Below are 12,382 nucleotides of genomic sequence, written 5' to 3'. Positions count from 1 at the left end.
TTAGAACATCAAGGATACATCTAACTGGGCGGAAGGCTGAAGGTTACAGCCACCGGTCTGGCTGTCTAGGCTAGCAGGGCCTGTGCCCTCCTGACAGTGTTCTCTTGCCCTGAGGCCTGGGCACGTCCGTAAGACCATCAAAAACTCAGGATGGGGCTGCCGGGTGAAAATCAAGTGTTCCCCTGTGCAAACAGCAAGGGGAGAGGGGTCTGGGCTGGGCCTGGCACCAGGGAGTAGGCCCTGGAGGTGACACTTGTTCTCTGAGGTCAGCCAGGGCATCAGGCACCAGGACAAGCGGGGCCTAGAGCCCAGCCCAGACGTTCCACCAGCTGGGGAGGAGCCCCCAGGCACAGACTCACCCCTCCCTGTGGCCGCAGAACCGTCCTGTCAGCCTGTGGGATGCTAAGGGGGCTTCTGGGGCCCTGAATGAGCGGCATCCCCCCTCCCCCATGGCCTGCAGGGTGTCCCATGGATGCAGGCTGCTGCCCATGGCACGGTGGCCCAGGATAGAGGGAGCGAGGTAGGGTCACTTCCCCAAGCAGTTTCACGCCTAGCCCACATCTAACCTGTGGGATTGACTGGTTGGGAAGGAAGGAGTTGGCGGTAATGGTGCTGGTGGCAGGAAAGGGTGGCCAGGTAGGGAAAGAGCCTGCCTGGGCTATGGCCCCTCACAGGCCAGTCCCCTCATCTATGGAAGGAAAGGACGGGGCAGCTTGAGGCTGTGACATGGGCAGCAGGAGCAGTAGCATGTGTCACTGACATGCCAGCAATAGGTCAGAGGTCTCCAGGGGCTTCCCTGTGAGGAAAACCCTGGTTTCTCCAGGCAAATAGAAGGGGGCTTTGGCCACTGTGTGCTGTGTCCCCACCTCTGCGTTAGCAGGGTAAGGCAAGAGAGAACCGGGGCTTCAGGCTGACCATCATCAGGGCGAAGAGAAATAGGGGTCCCTGTCTGCTGACAGGAGAGGAGAGGAGAGGAGAGGCAGGGAGAGGATACTGCATGGGGCCGGACAGGCCTCTCTCCTGGAAAGTGGGCTGGCTCCCATGCCCCAGGGGCACACAGGAGAACTGCCGGCAGGGAGGAGGCCCGCCCATACATCCTGAGACAACACTGCCCTCTTCTGGCCAGTGCTGGGAGATCCGGCTCGGCACCCACATGCTGCCTGCAGCTGGGCCACCCAGGCCTGGTGATCCTTAGGTGTTCTAGAAGGTTCTCAGAGGGAACACAGGGCATGCTACCTCAGGAACCATTGCTCCGCTCCCTGATCAAATGGATGGAAGCAGCAGCTGAGGAGGGGTGTCCTGGCCGTTTTCCAAATCAGAACCCACTGGAGGCACAGCCTGCCCCCTCCTGCTGAGGTGGGCAGGCTGCCAGGCCAGCCTCAGACCCAGGAGTTCAGCACAAGAGAGGTCCAACCCTGGGTGTACTGCTTCCGGGTGGACTTGAACATGGACAGTGGTGCTCCCTGGGTGCACCTCCATCCACTTTGGGACTTTGGTTTCTGGGAAGCCAGTGCAGTACATGGGAGCTATGTCTCCCCTCACACCCACCTGGCAGGGGCTGATTTGGTGAGGAGGGGTCTTCTGGGGATCCCCCCCAGGATGGGTGTCCAATGACAGTAGCCACCACCCCTTGTGTGAGCATGTGAAGAGCATTAATCAGCAAGTTTCCCACACTCCTGCCACCCTGGTTTACAAGGTCTGCCACTTGCCTCAAACTCCAAAACAGAAAGCAGCTAATGGCTCCTCTGGGATAGTGACGGGGAGATGGGGTTCCTGGTGAAAGGGCTCTAAGCCCAGGGCAAAGCCCCAAGAGGTCCCACAAGAGGCCTCACGGTCCTGAGTGAGCTGAGTACTAGGGCCCCAGCGATCTGAAGCCACATCAAGGTCACGCAGAGCAAGCAGGACAGCATCTAGCAGAGAGAAATGGGAAGGGGCCCACGGAGTTGGCAGGCCCTTACTTCTCTGCTCTGGGTGACAAAGCTGATGTGCAGGGAGAAGCAGCATGCCTAACCTATGAGCCCCAATTCACAGGGAGACAACGGAGGCCAACAGCGGTCATGGCCCAGCTCCTAGGAAGGTGCTGGTACTGGAGGGACAGAGGCATGGGCGGTGGGCCGGGCCCGGCTGGCTTCATGCTCTACTTGGCACACACCTTGAGGACAGGGCTGGGGCTGAAAACATACAACAGGCCTTGAGACTCGAGAGCTGTCTGGCTCAGAGTCTGCCGGTGGCTCTCACCGCCAGTCTGTCATGGAGCCAGCTGCTGGAAAATGGGCCTCAGGGCCCCGGAGCACAGGTACGAGCCCCAGACTGCTGGCTCTGAGGATGGCCACCATCGCAGCTCTCACCTGCCAAGGCCATGCTGTGCCAGGCTCCCCACTCAACACTGTGTATTCTCCCAGAGATAGGTGCCCTATCACCCCGTGACCGATGGAGAAGCTGAGGCTCAGAGTACCAGCCACTCAGCTGGGGAGGGGGAGGGCAGGGGCAGCATCACACAGCCCGGGCTCTCTAAGGCTCCCTGTAGGGGTGCGGGGGCACGTGTGGGACTGTGAGAAGGATGGAAAGGCTGGCTGCCTCAGCCCTACCCCCACCTTCTCCAGTACAGCCTGACTGCCCCGGCCCAGCTCTGACCCCAAACAGCCCCTCACTAAACGTTCGAACATCTCTGGGGCATTTTCCCCTGACTTCAGGGGACTGAAGCACCCAGAGCGTGCCAGCCGGTGGGCACCTGGAATAGCCGTGGCTCTGGGAGACACTCAGCTTCAGGAGAAACTCTGTGCTATGCTCATATTTTGGTTTCATACCTTATGATAAAGTATTGTGGCTTTTATGTTGGGATAACAGAGTGATTTATTATTTACCGAACACAGTAGGCACTCGGCAGATCAATTTCAATAAAACAATGGATTATAAACGCCGCCAGCAATCTGGCAGCAGCAGTAATCAACAAAACATGTTGTTCTAAATGCTGCATAATAAATTGACTATAATAAACTCATAATTATTCTACTGGCTACATTTCAAAGTTAGTACGAGAAAAATAAAATCACCAATTTGGACTTGGCATTAACATCCGTGGGATTCCTGGATCGCTCTCCTCTCTTAGCTGCAAGCGGCAGATGCAGGTGCCATGTGCTCCCACGAGGGCCAAGGCCACATCTGGGCCGTGTGGAAACCTGATCTATGCTGTGCCCCGGTCAGCCGGGCCCCACCCCAGCAGTGGCCACCCCAGGAACACAGCCGTGACCAGCCTCTCCTGGGGTGAGGATCGTACTGGGGGCAGATAAAGAGGAGAGCAGAGAAGCAGACAGTTCTCTGGGGTATGCCAAACTCACAGAGGAGAAAAACTCATGGCCACATGATGCTGCCACAGGGCCCTCCGGCAGGCCAGAACTGGTCCAATGACAGCTGAAACCTGCTGGTAGGGCTAGGTCTCTGCCTCTGCCCGAGGACCGATTCCCACATCCTGGCCTCCAGGCCCAGCCAGAATGGGCTGCACAAAGAGCATTAGGAAATGTTGCAGGAGGCAAGAGTGCCTAGGGATGCCAGGTGGTTTCTTGGGGCCACGAGTGGCTCAGCCATGGCCCGGAGGGCAGAGCCCTCCCCTGTCTTTCCTTTGTCTCCAGCTGAGCCAAGTCTGAAGCAGCCAACTCCCTCCCCAAATCCTTCTGGCTCTGCACCTGGACCCTCCTTGTGTCTCAGTGACCTCACCTACACATGGAGATGGGCAGTGGGACACAGGGTGGGGACAGGGTGAGAAAATCTACCCAAAGGGGTGTCCCTGGTGCCAGGCACTGGGGAGACTCCTGTCAGGGTTTTTGCATGCCCTTGGCCCCTATGCCTAGAATGACTCGGGAAGGGTGCAGCCACTTTGGGTGCCCCCCTCTGTATGTTCTGGTCCCTGCCCTGCCGGCCCAGGCCCCTGGGAAAGGGCACATGAGCTCAGCACCTGCGTTTCTGACATGTCTCTTCTACCCCTCCATGTAGTCTTGAGAGGCATGTGCCACCTCCACCAACAGAGAAGTAAACTGAGGCTCTGGGAGGGAGCTAAGTGACTCTGTTTCCTCCCAGAAGGCTGAGCTGGGCTCTTGCCAACAGTGGCCCTACCCAGAACATCCCGTCCAGCCGCTGACCCGGGTGAGCGCAGCTAGTCACGGAGCCTGCAGTGCCCCTGGCAAGGACACCCTGGGATTGGGTGGGCTTCTGCAAACACATAGCGACAGCTCAGAACATGGCTCATGCCCCCCAGTGGATGTGGACCAGGGACCCCTGCGTGCAGGCTCCCCTCCGCCCCAATGCAGGGCTGAGCTACACGCGGTTCAGGTTCAGGCCAGCGTGCAGGCATCGCCAGAGCTCTAGCTCGGGAACTGAGCCCAGCAGGACAACGCCCACACTCTGAGAAGCAGCAGGATACCGACTGGAAGCAGGCTTGCTGAAATCTTGCTCAGGTGTCCTGGCAACCAGGAGGCGAAGGCACCAGAGAACCAGGTGGGACAGTCCGTGTCCCCCACTCCGCCCATGTGTCAGTGACCACAGCAAAGATGCCTGCAGGTTAAGGCAGGGTGGCGACGCGGGGCTTGCAGCTTTAACTGGTTCTCAGTAGCCCTGTGGCAGCCTGGGCTGACCCTGCCTGATATGTGGGTGCTGGAGAGGAGAAGCAGGGAATGCCCAGCGCCCATGAGCTGAAGAGAGAGCTGGTCCAGGTCAGCAAGGTCACAGACCCCTCCCGAGGCCTGGAGCAGCTGTCTGAAGAGGAGCGGCATATGCTCAGCATGAGCCCTACAGACCAGGGTCGTGGGCAAGATGTATGATTCTGCCAACAGGGGCCAGTCCATCGGAGGGGTGGGGGCTGCAGATCCCGCCCACGCCTGCTTAGTCAGGGCTCCACGGGGTGCTGTGAGCACTGTAAGCTGTGCTCAGAAAAGCCCTGCAGTCTTGAAGGTCAAGCACTGCCTCTGACCTCCTGGGCTAATGGCCATTTATGGATGGCTGAGGCTGGCAGGATTCAGAGGGGGCGAGGCTCCCTCCGGGTCTTCCCTGATCCAGACTAGGTGCCCACCCTCCTGGTACCAAGACAGAGGTGTGAGTGTGGCAGTTACGGGGCAGGGGCTGGGGGCCACCTTGGGCCCCCAGCACAGGGCCCTCCACATCCTCTTTCCCTGATGATGGACAGAAGGTGCCATGTAGGTGGGGGGCCCTGGCAAAGAAGTTTGGGCCCAGGGCAGGCCTGGGGGCCTCACTGTCCTCAGCCCTCCCAGGGTGGGGACCAAGAGATCCCAGTCTGTTCCCCTTGAGGTAGAGCCCCACTGCGGCCGTGCGGGTCACATGCAGAGCGAGGGCAGGGGTGCCTCAGGGCTGGCCTCACTCACCACATGTCTCCGTCCTGGATGGTCCGGTCGTTGGGGGCCCCGGCATGTCCATAGTGCAGCACGGCCGAATTCTCACCACTGCACAGCAACCAGGGAAGGTCAACAGTCCATCTTCGCCCAGCAGGCCCCGGAGGGGGCACCCCACCCTGTCCCGTGGGCACTACCGCCCACCCTCCAGCAGAGGTCCAGCGGGGGCTGTATCAGGCCCACAGTCTGAGGTGTGGGCGGGGAGCACACCGGCCCCGGCACCTGTAGCCATACAGCTGGTGGAAGCCTCTGAGTGCACGGTTCACAGCGCTGCCACCGTCAGGGCTTCCCCAGGTGAGTGCTGTTTGGGCAGATGCCCTTGGGCCCGGGGATGTGGGGCTGGTGGGGGGGACAAGGGTCTGAAACCCAGGGAAGGGAGTTTGAGGAAGCCCTCTTGTCCTGGCGGAGGGAGAGGGGAGACCCATGTCAGGGGCCACCATGCTGCAAGGCTGGCTCCTCTGCTCGAAACTGCTTCCCTAATGAGCGATGCCTTTAAGAAAAAAAGGACTTTTAAGTCTGTCCAAAGGAAAAAAAAAAAAAACCCACCTGGGTGTAATATTTATGGCCCTGTTCGGGAGTCTCAGGAATCATAAAAGTAGAAATAATGATTTTTCTCTCTATCCACCAGAGAAGAACATTTCCAAAGACTGAGATGTTCACATGTATTATTCATGTGCCGAGGACGTGCACATCAGCAGAGCTGCAGGCTCCGTCCTGGCTGGGCAGAGGCCAGACCCTCTGACCCAGGGGGGCAGAGCAGGGGGAGACTGGCTGGGGCGAGCCTGGGAGAGGAGGGGCCACCCGCAGCCAGGTTGTGCCCCTCAAAGACACACACCTAGGGTGACACATGCAGACACACAGACACGCAACACTGCACACTCGGGAAGCCTGGGTGGCTCGGTTGGTTAAGTGTCCAGCTTCGGCTCAGGTCATGATCTCATGGTTTGTGAGTGTGAGACCCGTGTCGGGCTCTGTGCTGACAGCTCAGAGCCTGGAGCCTGCTTCCCATTCTGTGTCTCCCTCTCTCTCTGCCCCTTTCCCGCTCACACTGTGTCTCTCTCTCAAAAATAAATAAACATTTAAAAAAATATATAAAAAAAAAATAGTACACACTAACAACCATGAGCCGCCCCATACTCATGGTCATTTGTACCCCATGCCTCCAGCCACCGTGCAGGTGACACACACACAGAGACTCAGAGCTCCCTGCCTCAGCCACAATGTGCCACATGCAGAGGTACCTAGAGTGACACCCCCTACCGCAGAGACCCAGACTCAACCACAGTGGTGATGTTCCTTACACAGTCACACTGACAACCATGCATGTGCGCGTGCGCGCGCACACACACACACACACACACACACACACACACACACACAACCACGGCCTCCTGCACTGACAGAGCTCCTTCCAGCTCTGCTGCACACAAAAGCCATCACAGGGTAAAGCCACGTCCTGGCCCCCACACGCTGGGTGTGTGCTTGTGTGGAGGGACGAGGAAGGCCAGCCAGCAGCCCCAGGGGAGCGGCCACCCTAGAGGAGGCCAGGAAGGGCACGGCAGTGAGGGGGCCACCCCGGCTGGGGGCCTCAGGAGAACAATTTCCAAGCATAAGCGGGCACTCATGTGGGCACGGTAGTGAGCAGGCGTGCCTGAGCTCAGGGGGGCGGCGGGGTCTCCTCGCCTTCTCACGACCTCCTTCCTCCATTGTTCCCACTTACCTGCCGCAGATGCAGGTGTAGGAGCTGTGGCGCATGCCGCCCCGGGAGTAGCAGTAGTGCTCGAAGAGGCTGCAGGGGAAGGAAGGAAGGAAGTCAGGGTGCGGTGGCCAGAGCGTGCACAGCCCCCACCCCAGGAAAACCTTCAGCCCAAGCCTTGCTTGGCTGCACCCGCAGGAAGGCCTGAGTGACCCTGCATGGGTCCACGGGGCTCATAGCCTAGAGCCCAGGGTTGGCCACAGGCCACAAGAGCACAGAGGCCAGTGAGGACAGGGAGCAAAACTAGAGAAGCCACCCCACCTCCTGGGCCCACTGGGAAGCGGGGGCTACCGCTGTTTCTGCGGGTCTCCCTGTGACTCCCAGGTCCAGTGGCCACGACCCACCCCACCAGGAGGGGCTGGACACATGGCCAGGGAGGGACATGAACTCTCCAGGCCCCAAGCTGGACTCACATGGCCCTGGGCCTGATCCTGGGGAGGGGCACAGGGAAAAGAGAGCAGGAACCACTGGGCACTGCCCTGGGGGACAGGATTGAGGGTCAGGCCTTCATGCAGACCGAGCAGGGCAGAGCTGTCTCTGGTCACAGGTAGAAGGGGTGGAGAGAGGCAGGGTCTGAGGACAGGCCCTGTTTCCCGTCCTCAGGCCAAGCAGCAAACAGGCTGGCCTCGTGGACCAGCTCCTAGCCTGGGAAGGGGAGGCCAGAAACAAAGTCTGGAGGAAAAGATGAGACCCTAGAGGGGGCAGCCAGCCCCCAGGCCGAGCCCAGAACCAGAGCCTGGGGAGGCCTCCGGGCGTGCAGGATGTCTGCAGACCCCTGAAAGCCCAGGAATGTAACAAAGGTCAGAGGGTAAGCCACCCTTGGCAAAGGTCTGGGCCCTGCCCCTGTCCCCCTGCCCCCACCCAAGGGGCAGATCCTGGAGATGACTGCAGGGGCTACTGGACCCGACCAGCCACATCAACACCACATTAGGAGCAATGAACCCCAGGGGACCACGCTGCCAAGAGCTCTGGGGAGGCCACGACCCTGCCCATACCCCCACCATAAGCCCCAGGATCTGGGGTAGGAGCTCGTCTTGGCATGGGACGCTGTGCTCCAAGAGCTCAGTGTCTCCAGGCCTCGCCCCCTTCCTCAGGTCCAGCCCTCCCGCATCCCTGGCAGAGAAGCAGGTCCGGGGCGGGGGGGGCACCCCTACCCCACCCACCAGCCACCAGGGCAGGGGACCAAGCACGGGGCTGTGCCGCTGTCCCTGTCCTCAGCACACCGAGGCCGCCCATGGGCACGCTAAGCAGCAATCCTGCCCTGTGCATTCTAGGCCTGTTTTGGAGAATGTCTGTATGGAGGAGTCTAATCTTCCAGGCACTGTAAACACCAATTATGTATAATTGTGATGACTGGGTATTAAGTAGTTGTCATGCAGGAGTGGTTCTGCTACATTCAGTCGGCTTTCAGACTTGCTTTACAAACCTCCCGGGATAATTGGGTATCTGCGAGCGAACTATTTCCTCAACATAAAGGATTTCAGGAACTGCCAGGGAGGCGAGGAAGGGCGCACACGTCCCCTTATCGGTGCCCTGTATTCACCAGAGAAAGCACTCTGGTGGCTCTGGTGGCCGCCACCGACTCCCACCTCCGTCCCAGAGACCACGGGGGGCGGGAAGACGGAGTCACAGCCCGGCCCGTTCCTCCATGGGGCAGGCAAGCCTGCCCCGGGCAGCCTTGGACACCAGCGGTGCACCACCTCTGCTCCCAGCCTAGAGACCAGGGCCTCGGACGCCAGGCTTCCACACAGCGAGCCCACAGTGAGTGGAGAAGGCCCAAGCCACCACGGAGCTGCAATGCTCCCGTAGCTTTGGAAGACACAACCGTGCCTGGTCAGAAGCAGACCTTGGGGCTGCACGGCCATTCTCCAGGTGATGGGAACAGGGGGCCTCTCCTGGGGTCAAGGGACAGGCAGACAAGTGCAGGCTGTGGGAGCCACCAGCGTCAGGAAGGACAGGCAGAGGGACAGCTGTGCCACCTGCACGTGCAGGTGACTAAACAGGAACATTCTGCGGCAGCCTGAGGACGAGGGGTGGGTGGCTTGTCTCCCTCCTCTGCAGCCAGACTCAGCGGCCTGCCATGTAATCTGCTCAGTGGAAGCAGCCCTCGTGGCACACCCCTGGCCTCCATTTAAGAAAAAAGGACTTTCGGGGGCACCTGCGTGGCTCAGTAGGTTAAGCGTCCGGCTTCAGCTCAGGTCATGATCTCACGGTTTGTGGGTTCAGGCCCTGCATCAAGCTCTATGCTGACAGCTCGGAGCCTGGAGCATGCTTTGGATTCTGTATTTCCCTCTCTCTCTGCCCGTCCCCTGCTCATGCTCTGTCTCTCTGAGTCTCTCAAAAATAAACAAACATTAAAAAAAAGAAAAAAAGAAAAAGAAAAAGAAAAAAGGACTTTTGGGTAAAAGGCGTAGCTTACAGAAGCACCAAACTAAGCAATGGCTGACCCAGTTTTCACCCGCAGATTGCAGCCCGGCTCTGGGTCATTCTCCAGACACGGGGACAATCCCACACAGCGATAAGGAAGAGGAGAACTGCCACAAGCTGAAAAGTCGCTCTAGCTGAAAATGATTTGAAGTTCTTCAAACTGGACTTCAGCACCTAATTTAACTTTTCTGATATGATGTGAGGACCAACTGGTGACGATAACAGGTGAATGCAACAGGCCCACATTTTCTGCTCCCACACCTCGGAGGCCCCTCTCTCTGGGACCTCGGGTGTTCAAGTTCTGGGACAAGTGCAATGGCTCAGGGGGCTCATGGAGAGATGTGAGTCCGACATATTTCTGATTTTCAAGGGGTAGGGGTGAGCAGTGGGTGCTCCAAGCTGGGGCCACATCGGTGACACGAAGTTCCTGCAGAGCGTGGTAAGCATCAGCCACGAGGACGGACCACAGCAGAGCCACCTGTTCCCACTGCACAGTTCACAGACCAAGCGGCAATAGAAGGGCAATTACTAAAGATCCTTCTAGAACCTTACGGAAAATATGGCAAACTGTGAACCGGATGAGGGTCCAGGTGACTTATAACCATAGGAGCTTAACTACGGACTGACGCAAGTCTACAGCCAAATTCGGCCATAGGCTACCAATTAGCCCCTCTGGAGCCACAAGGAGATGACAGCAGAGTCCGCGGCTGGAAATCCTCCTCTCCCACACTCAGAGGTGCTACGTAAAAGAGAATACGCAGAGCCACGTTCATAGGACAGGAAGGAAGGTGGGGCCAGAAGGAAGAGGGAGCTGTCAATCTCGGGAAGCTGGAGGCCTTGGCCTTGCACTGCCATGTGGGGCTGGCGACAAGGCCTCAGGGACATAAGAAGCAGTGGAACAGAACTGAGACCCCGCCCCCACATGCGGCTGTGGCCCGGGGCAGAGATGCACCCTCAGCAGAAGGGCAGGCTTGGAGAATACTCGCCAGCGTCATAACAGGCAGTCAGGAAGCCTGCCTGGGCTTTGGGAATAAAACAAAATACATGCCCTCTCTCAGAATTCATAGTGTAGGCCTGTCCTCCATGGGGTTCAGGTTCCTGGTTTTGGAAACTCCCACCCCCACCCCAAGCCAAGAAATGAGCAGAAAGCTATGTTCCTGACTGGTGATGCCTGGAGCACCTGCACCCGGCAGGGGCAGACACAGAACCAACTGGGCCGTCACACCCTCGACCCAGGCCAGCCAAGATCTGTGCACACAGACACGTACATGCACATGTGCACACACACACACACACACACACTGAGGATGAACTCACAATCCGAAAATAGTCCATAAGAGTTGTCTTCTGCTAACAGAACCGTCAGATGGCGACTGTACACATCGTTTAAAATAACTGGCGCCTAAACCTGGAGCATGCAGACAGAACAGGCAGGGCTTGTGAACAACCACAGCGAAACTCCTGGAGGAGTCCATAAGGAGACGGGGGCAAGAGGCCAGGCAGTGGTGCTGGAGGCCCAGAGATCACCTCTGCTTGCTCTTTCCATCTGTGGCTCTCCCGTGTGTCACAGTGTCCTGCTGGGCCTGACTGCCCTGCTCCCTCCTGCTCTACCTGCACAGAGCACCTGACCAGGCACCGGGCATGTGGCCCAGCCACCACTGCCTCCCCCACCCCACCCCGCCTCCCGCAGCAGGAGGGCTTCCTGAGGAGCAGAGGGAAGCAGGGGTCTCTCACACACCTGCCACTCTGTGGCCCCTGAAGCTCCCCCAGCATGGCCATTCCCCAAACTGTAAATTTATACTCCTTGCCTATAAATACCTCCCAAGAAAGACACAAGTGGAAAATGCTTTGTATCCGGGCATCAATGAGAACCTTTCAGTAACCTGGGAGAGTCTGTGCTGTGAATAACGAGGTGGATGGAGCCACCACAGCGACAGAGGGGCAGGCCCATTTGTCAGTGCCTAGAGTGACGAATGGGGCAGGGAGAGCAGATGGCCTCGGCCGAATCTGCAGGAAAGGTGTCTCCAGGGACAGCACTGTGGGTCTCCGCCGGGGCCTGCAAATCCAGCCCATGGAACCTTCCTGGGCACACGGCCCAGCTCCTGCCCCCTGAGGTTTATCACCTGATGAGGAGATAGGCACAGCCCTATAAAAATGCATGAGCTGCCCAAGATAATGGCAGAAGGGCTGCCCCGGGCAGCCGGTGTCAGTGAGCTATCAGTGCAAGCGTGAGCACTGGCAGGCCAGCCAGGGAGGTCAGCGGGGGCCACATCAGCCCCCTCCCAGGCGGGGCCCTGATGCACGTCGGTTCCCGGGAGACCAAGCCAGGAACAGGAGAGTGGAAGGGAAGCTGAGCAGGCTGGTGCAGGCCGCTCGTCTGAGCTGCGGGTCTAGGAGAGTGAGCAGTGAGGACACAGGGTTATTGTGTGTGGGCCGAGGCACTCCGAGCTAAATGCGGGGTCCTCCTGGGCCAGGGTGCACCCCACACCCACTGTTACTGCGGTCTCAGGCGGGTGCCCCACGTTTTCTCCTGGCAGAGGCAGGTTCCAGTTGCTCAGGCCTGTTGGGTTCCTCACCCGTAGTCCTCGCTCTGGGCCACATGCCTCCCGGGGCACTGTTCCGTACTGACGCTGAAGTCAAATCCTAGCTCTCTGCCACTTACCAGCTGTATGGCTGTTCTGTGACTCAGTTTCCTTATCTGTAAAATAGCATAAGAGTACCTCCCACAGAGTTGTTGTATCACTTAGGTGACATTATACATATAAAGTACATAACACACCAAGCCCTATGTACAGGACGC

At 58.6% G+C, this 12,382-nt stretch overlaps 1 protein-coding gene across 1 annotated transcript in view; it reads right to left on the bottom strand.

Annotated features, from left to right (window-relative positions):
- PEPD (peptidase D) overlaps positions 1 to 12,382 on the bottom strand; it is a 112,086-nt gene that overhangs the window by 16,251 nt on the left and 83,453 nt on the right. Inside the window, exons 10-11 of the mRNA XM_043599077.1 lie at positions 7,120 to 7,188; positions 5,373 to 5,450 (exon numbers count right to left, since the gene is read on the bottom strand). Coding sequence (XP_043455012.1) covers positions 5,373 to 5,450; positions 7,120 to 7,188 — 147 coding nt within the window. The remainder of the gene's footprint in view (positions 1 to 5,372; positions 5,451 to 7,119; positions 7,189 to 12,382) is intronic.

The sequence above is a fragment of the Prionailurus bengalensis genome, chromosome E2 (assembly GCF_016509475.1).
Source record: "Prionailurus bengalensis isolate Pbe53 chromosome E2, Fcat_Pben_1.1_paternal_pri, whole genome shotgun sequence".
NCBI classification, from domain to species: domain Eukaryota; kingdom Metazoa; phylum Chordata; class Mammalia; order Carnivora; family Felidae; genus Prionailurus; species Prionailurus bengalensis.
This window is presented reverse-complemented; position numbering and strand designations above follow the sequence as displayed.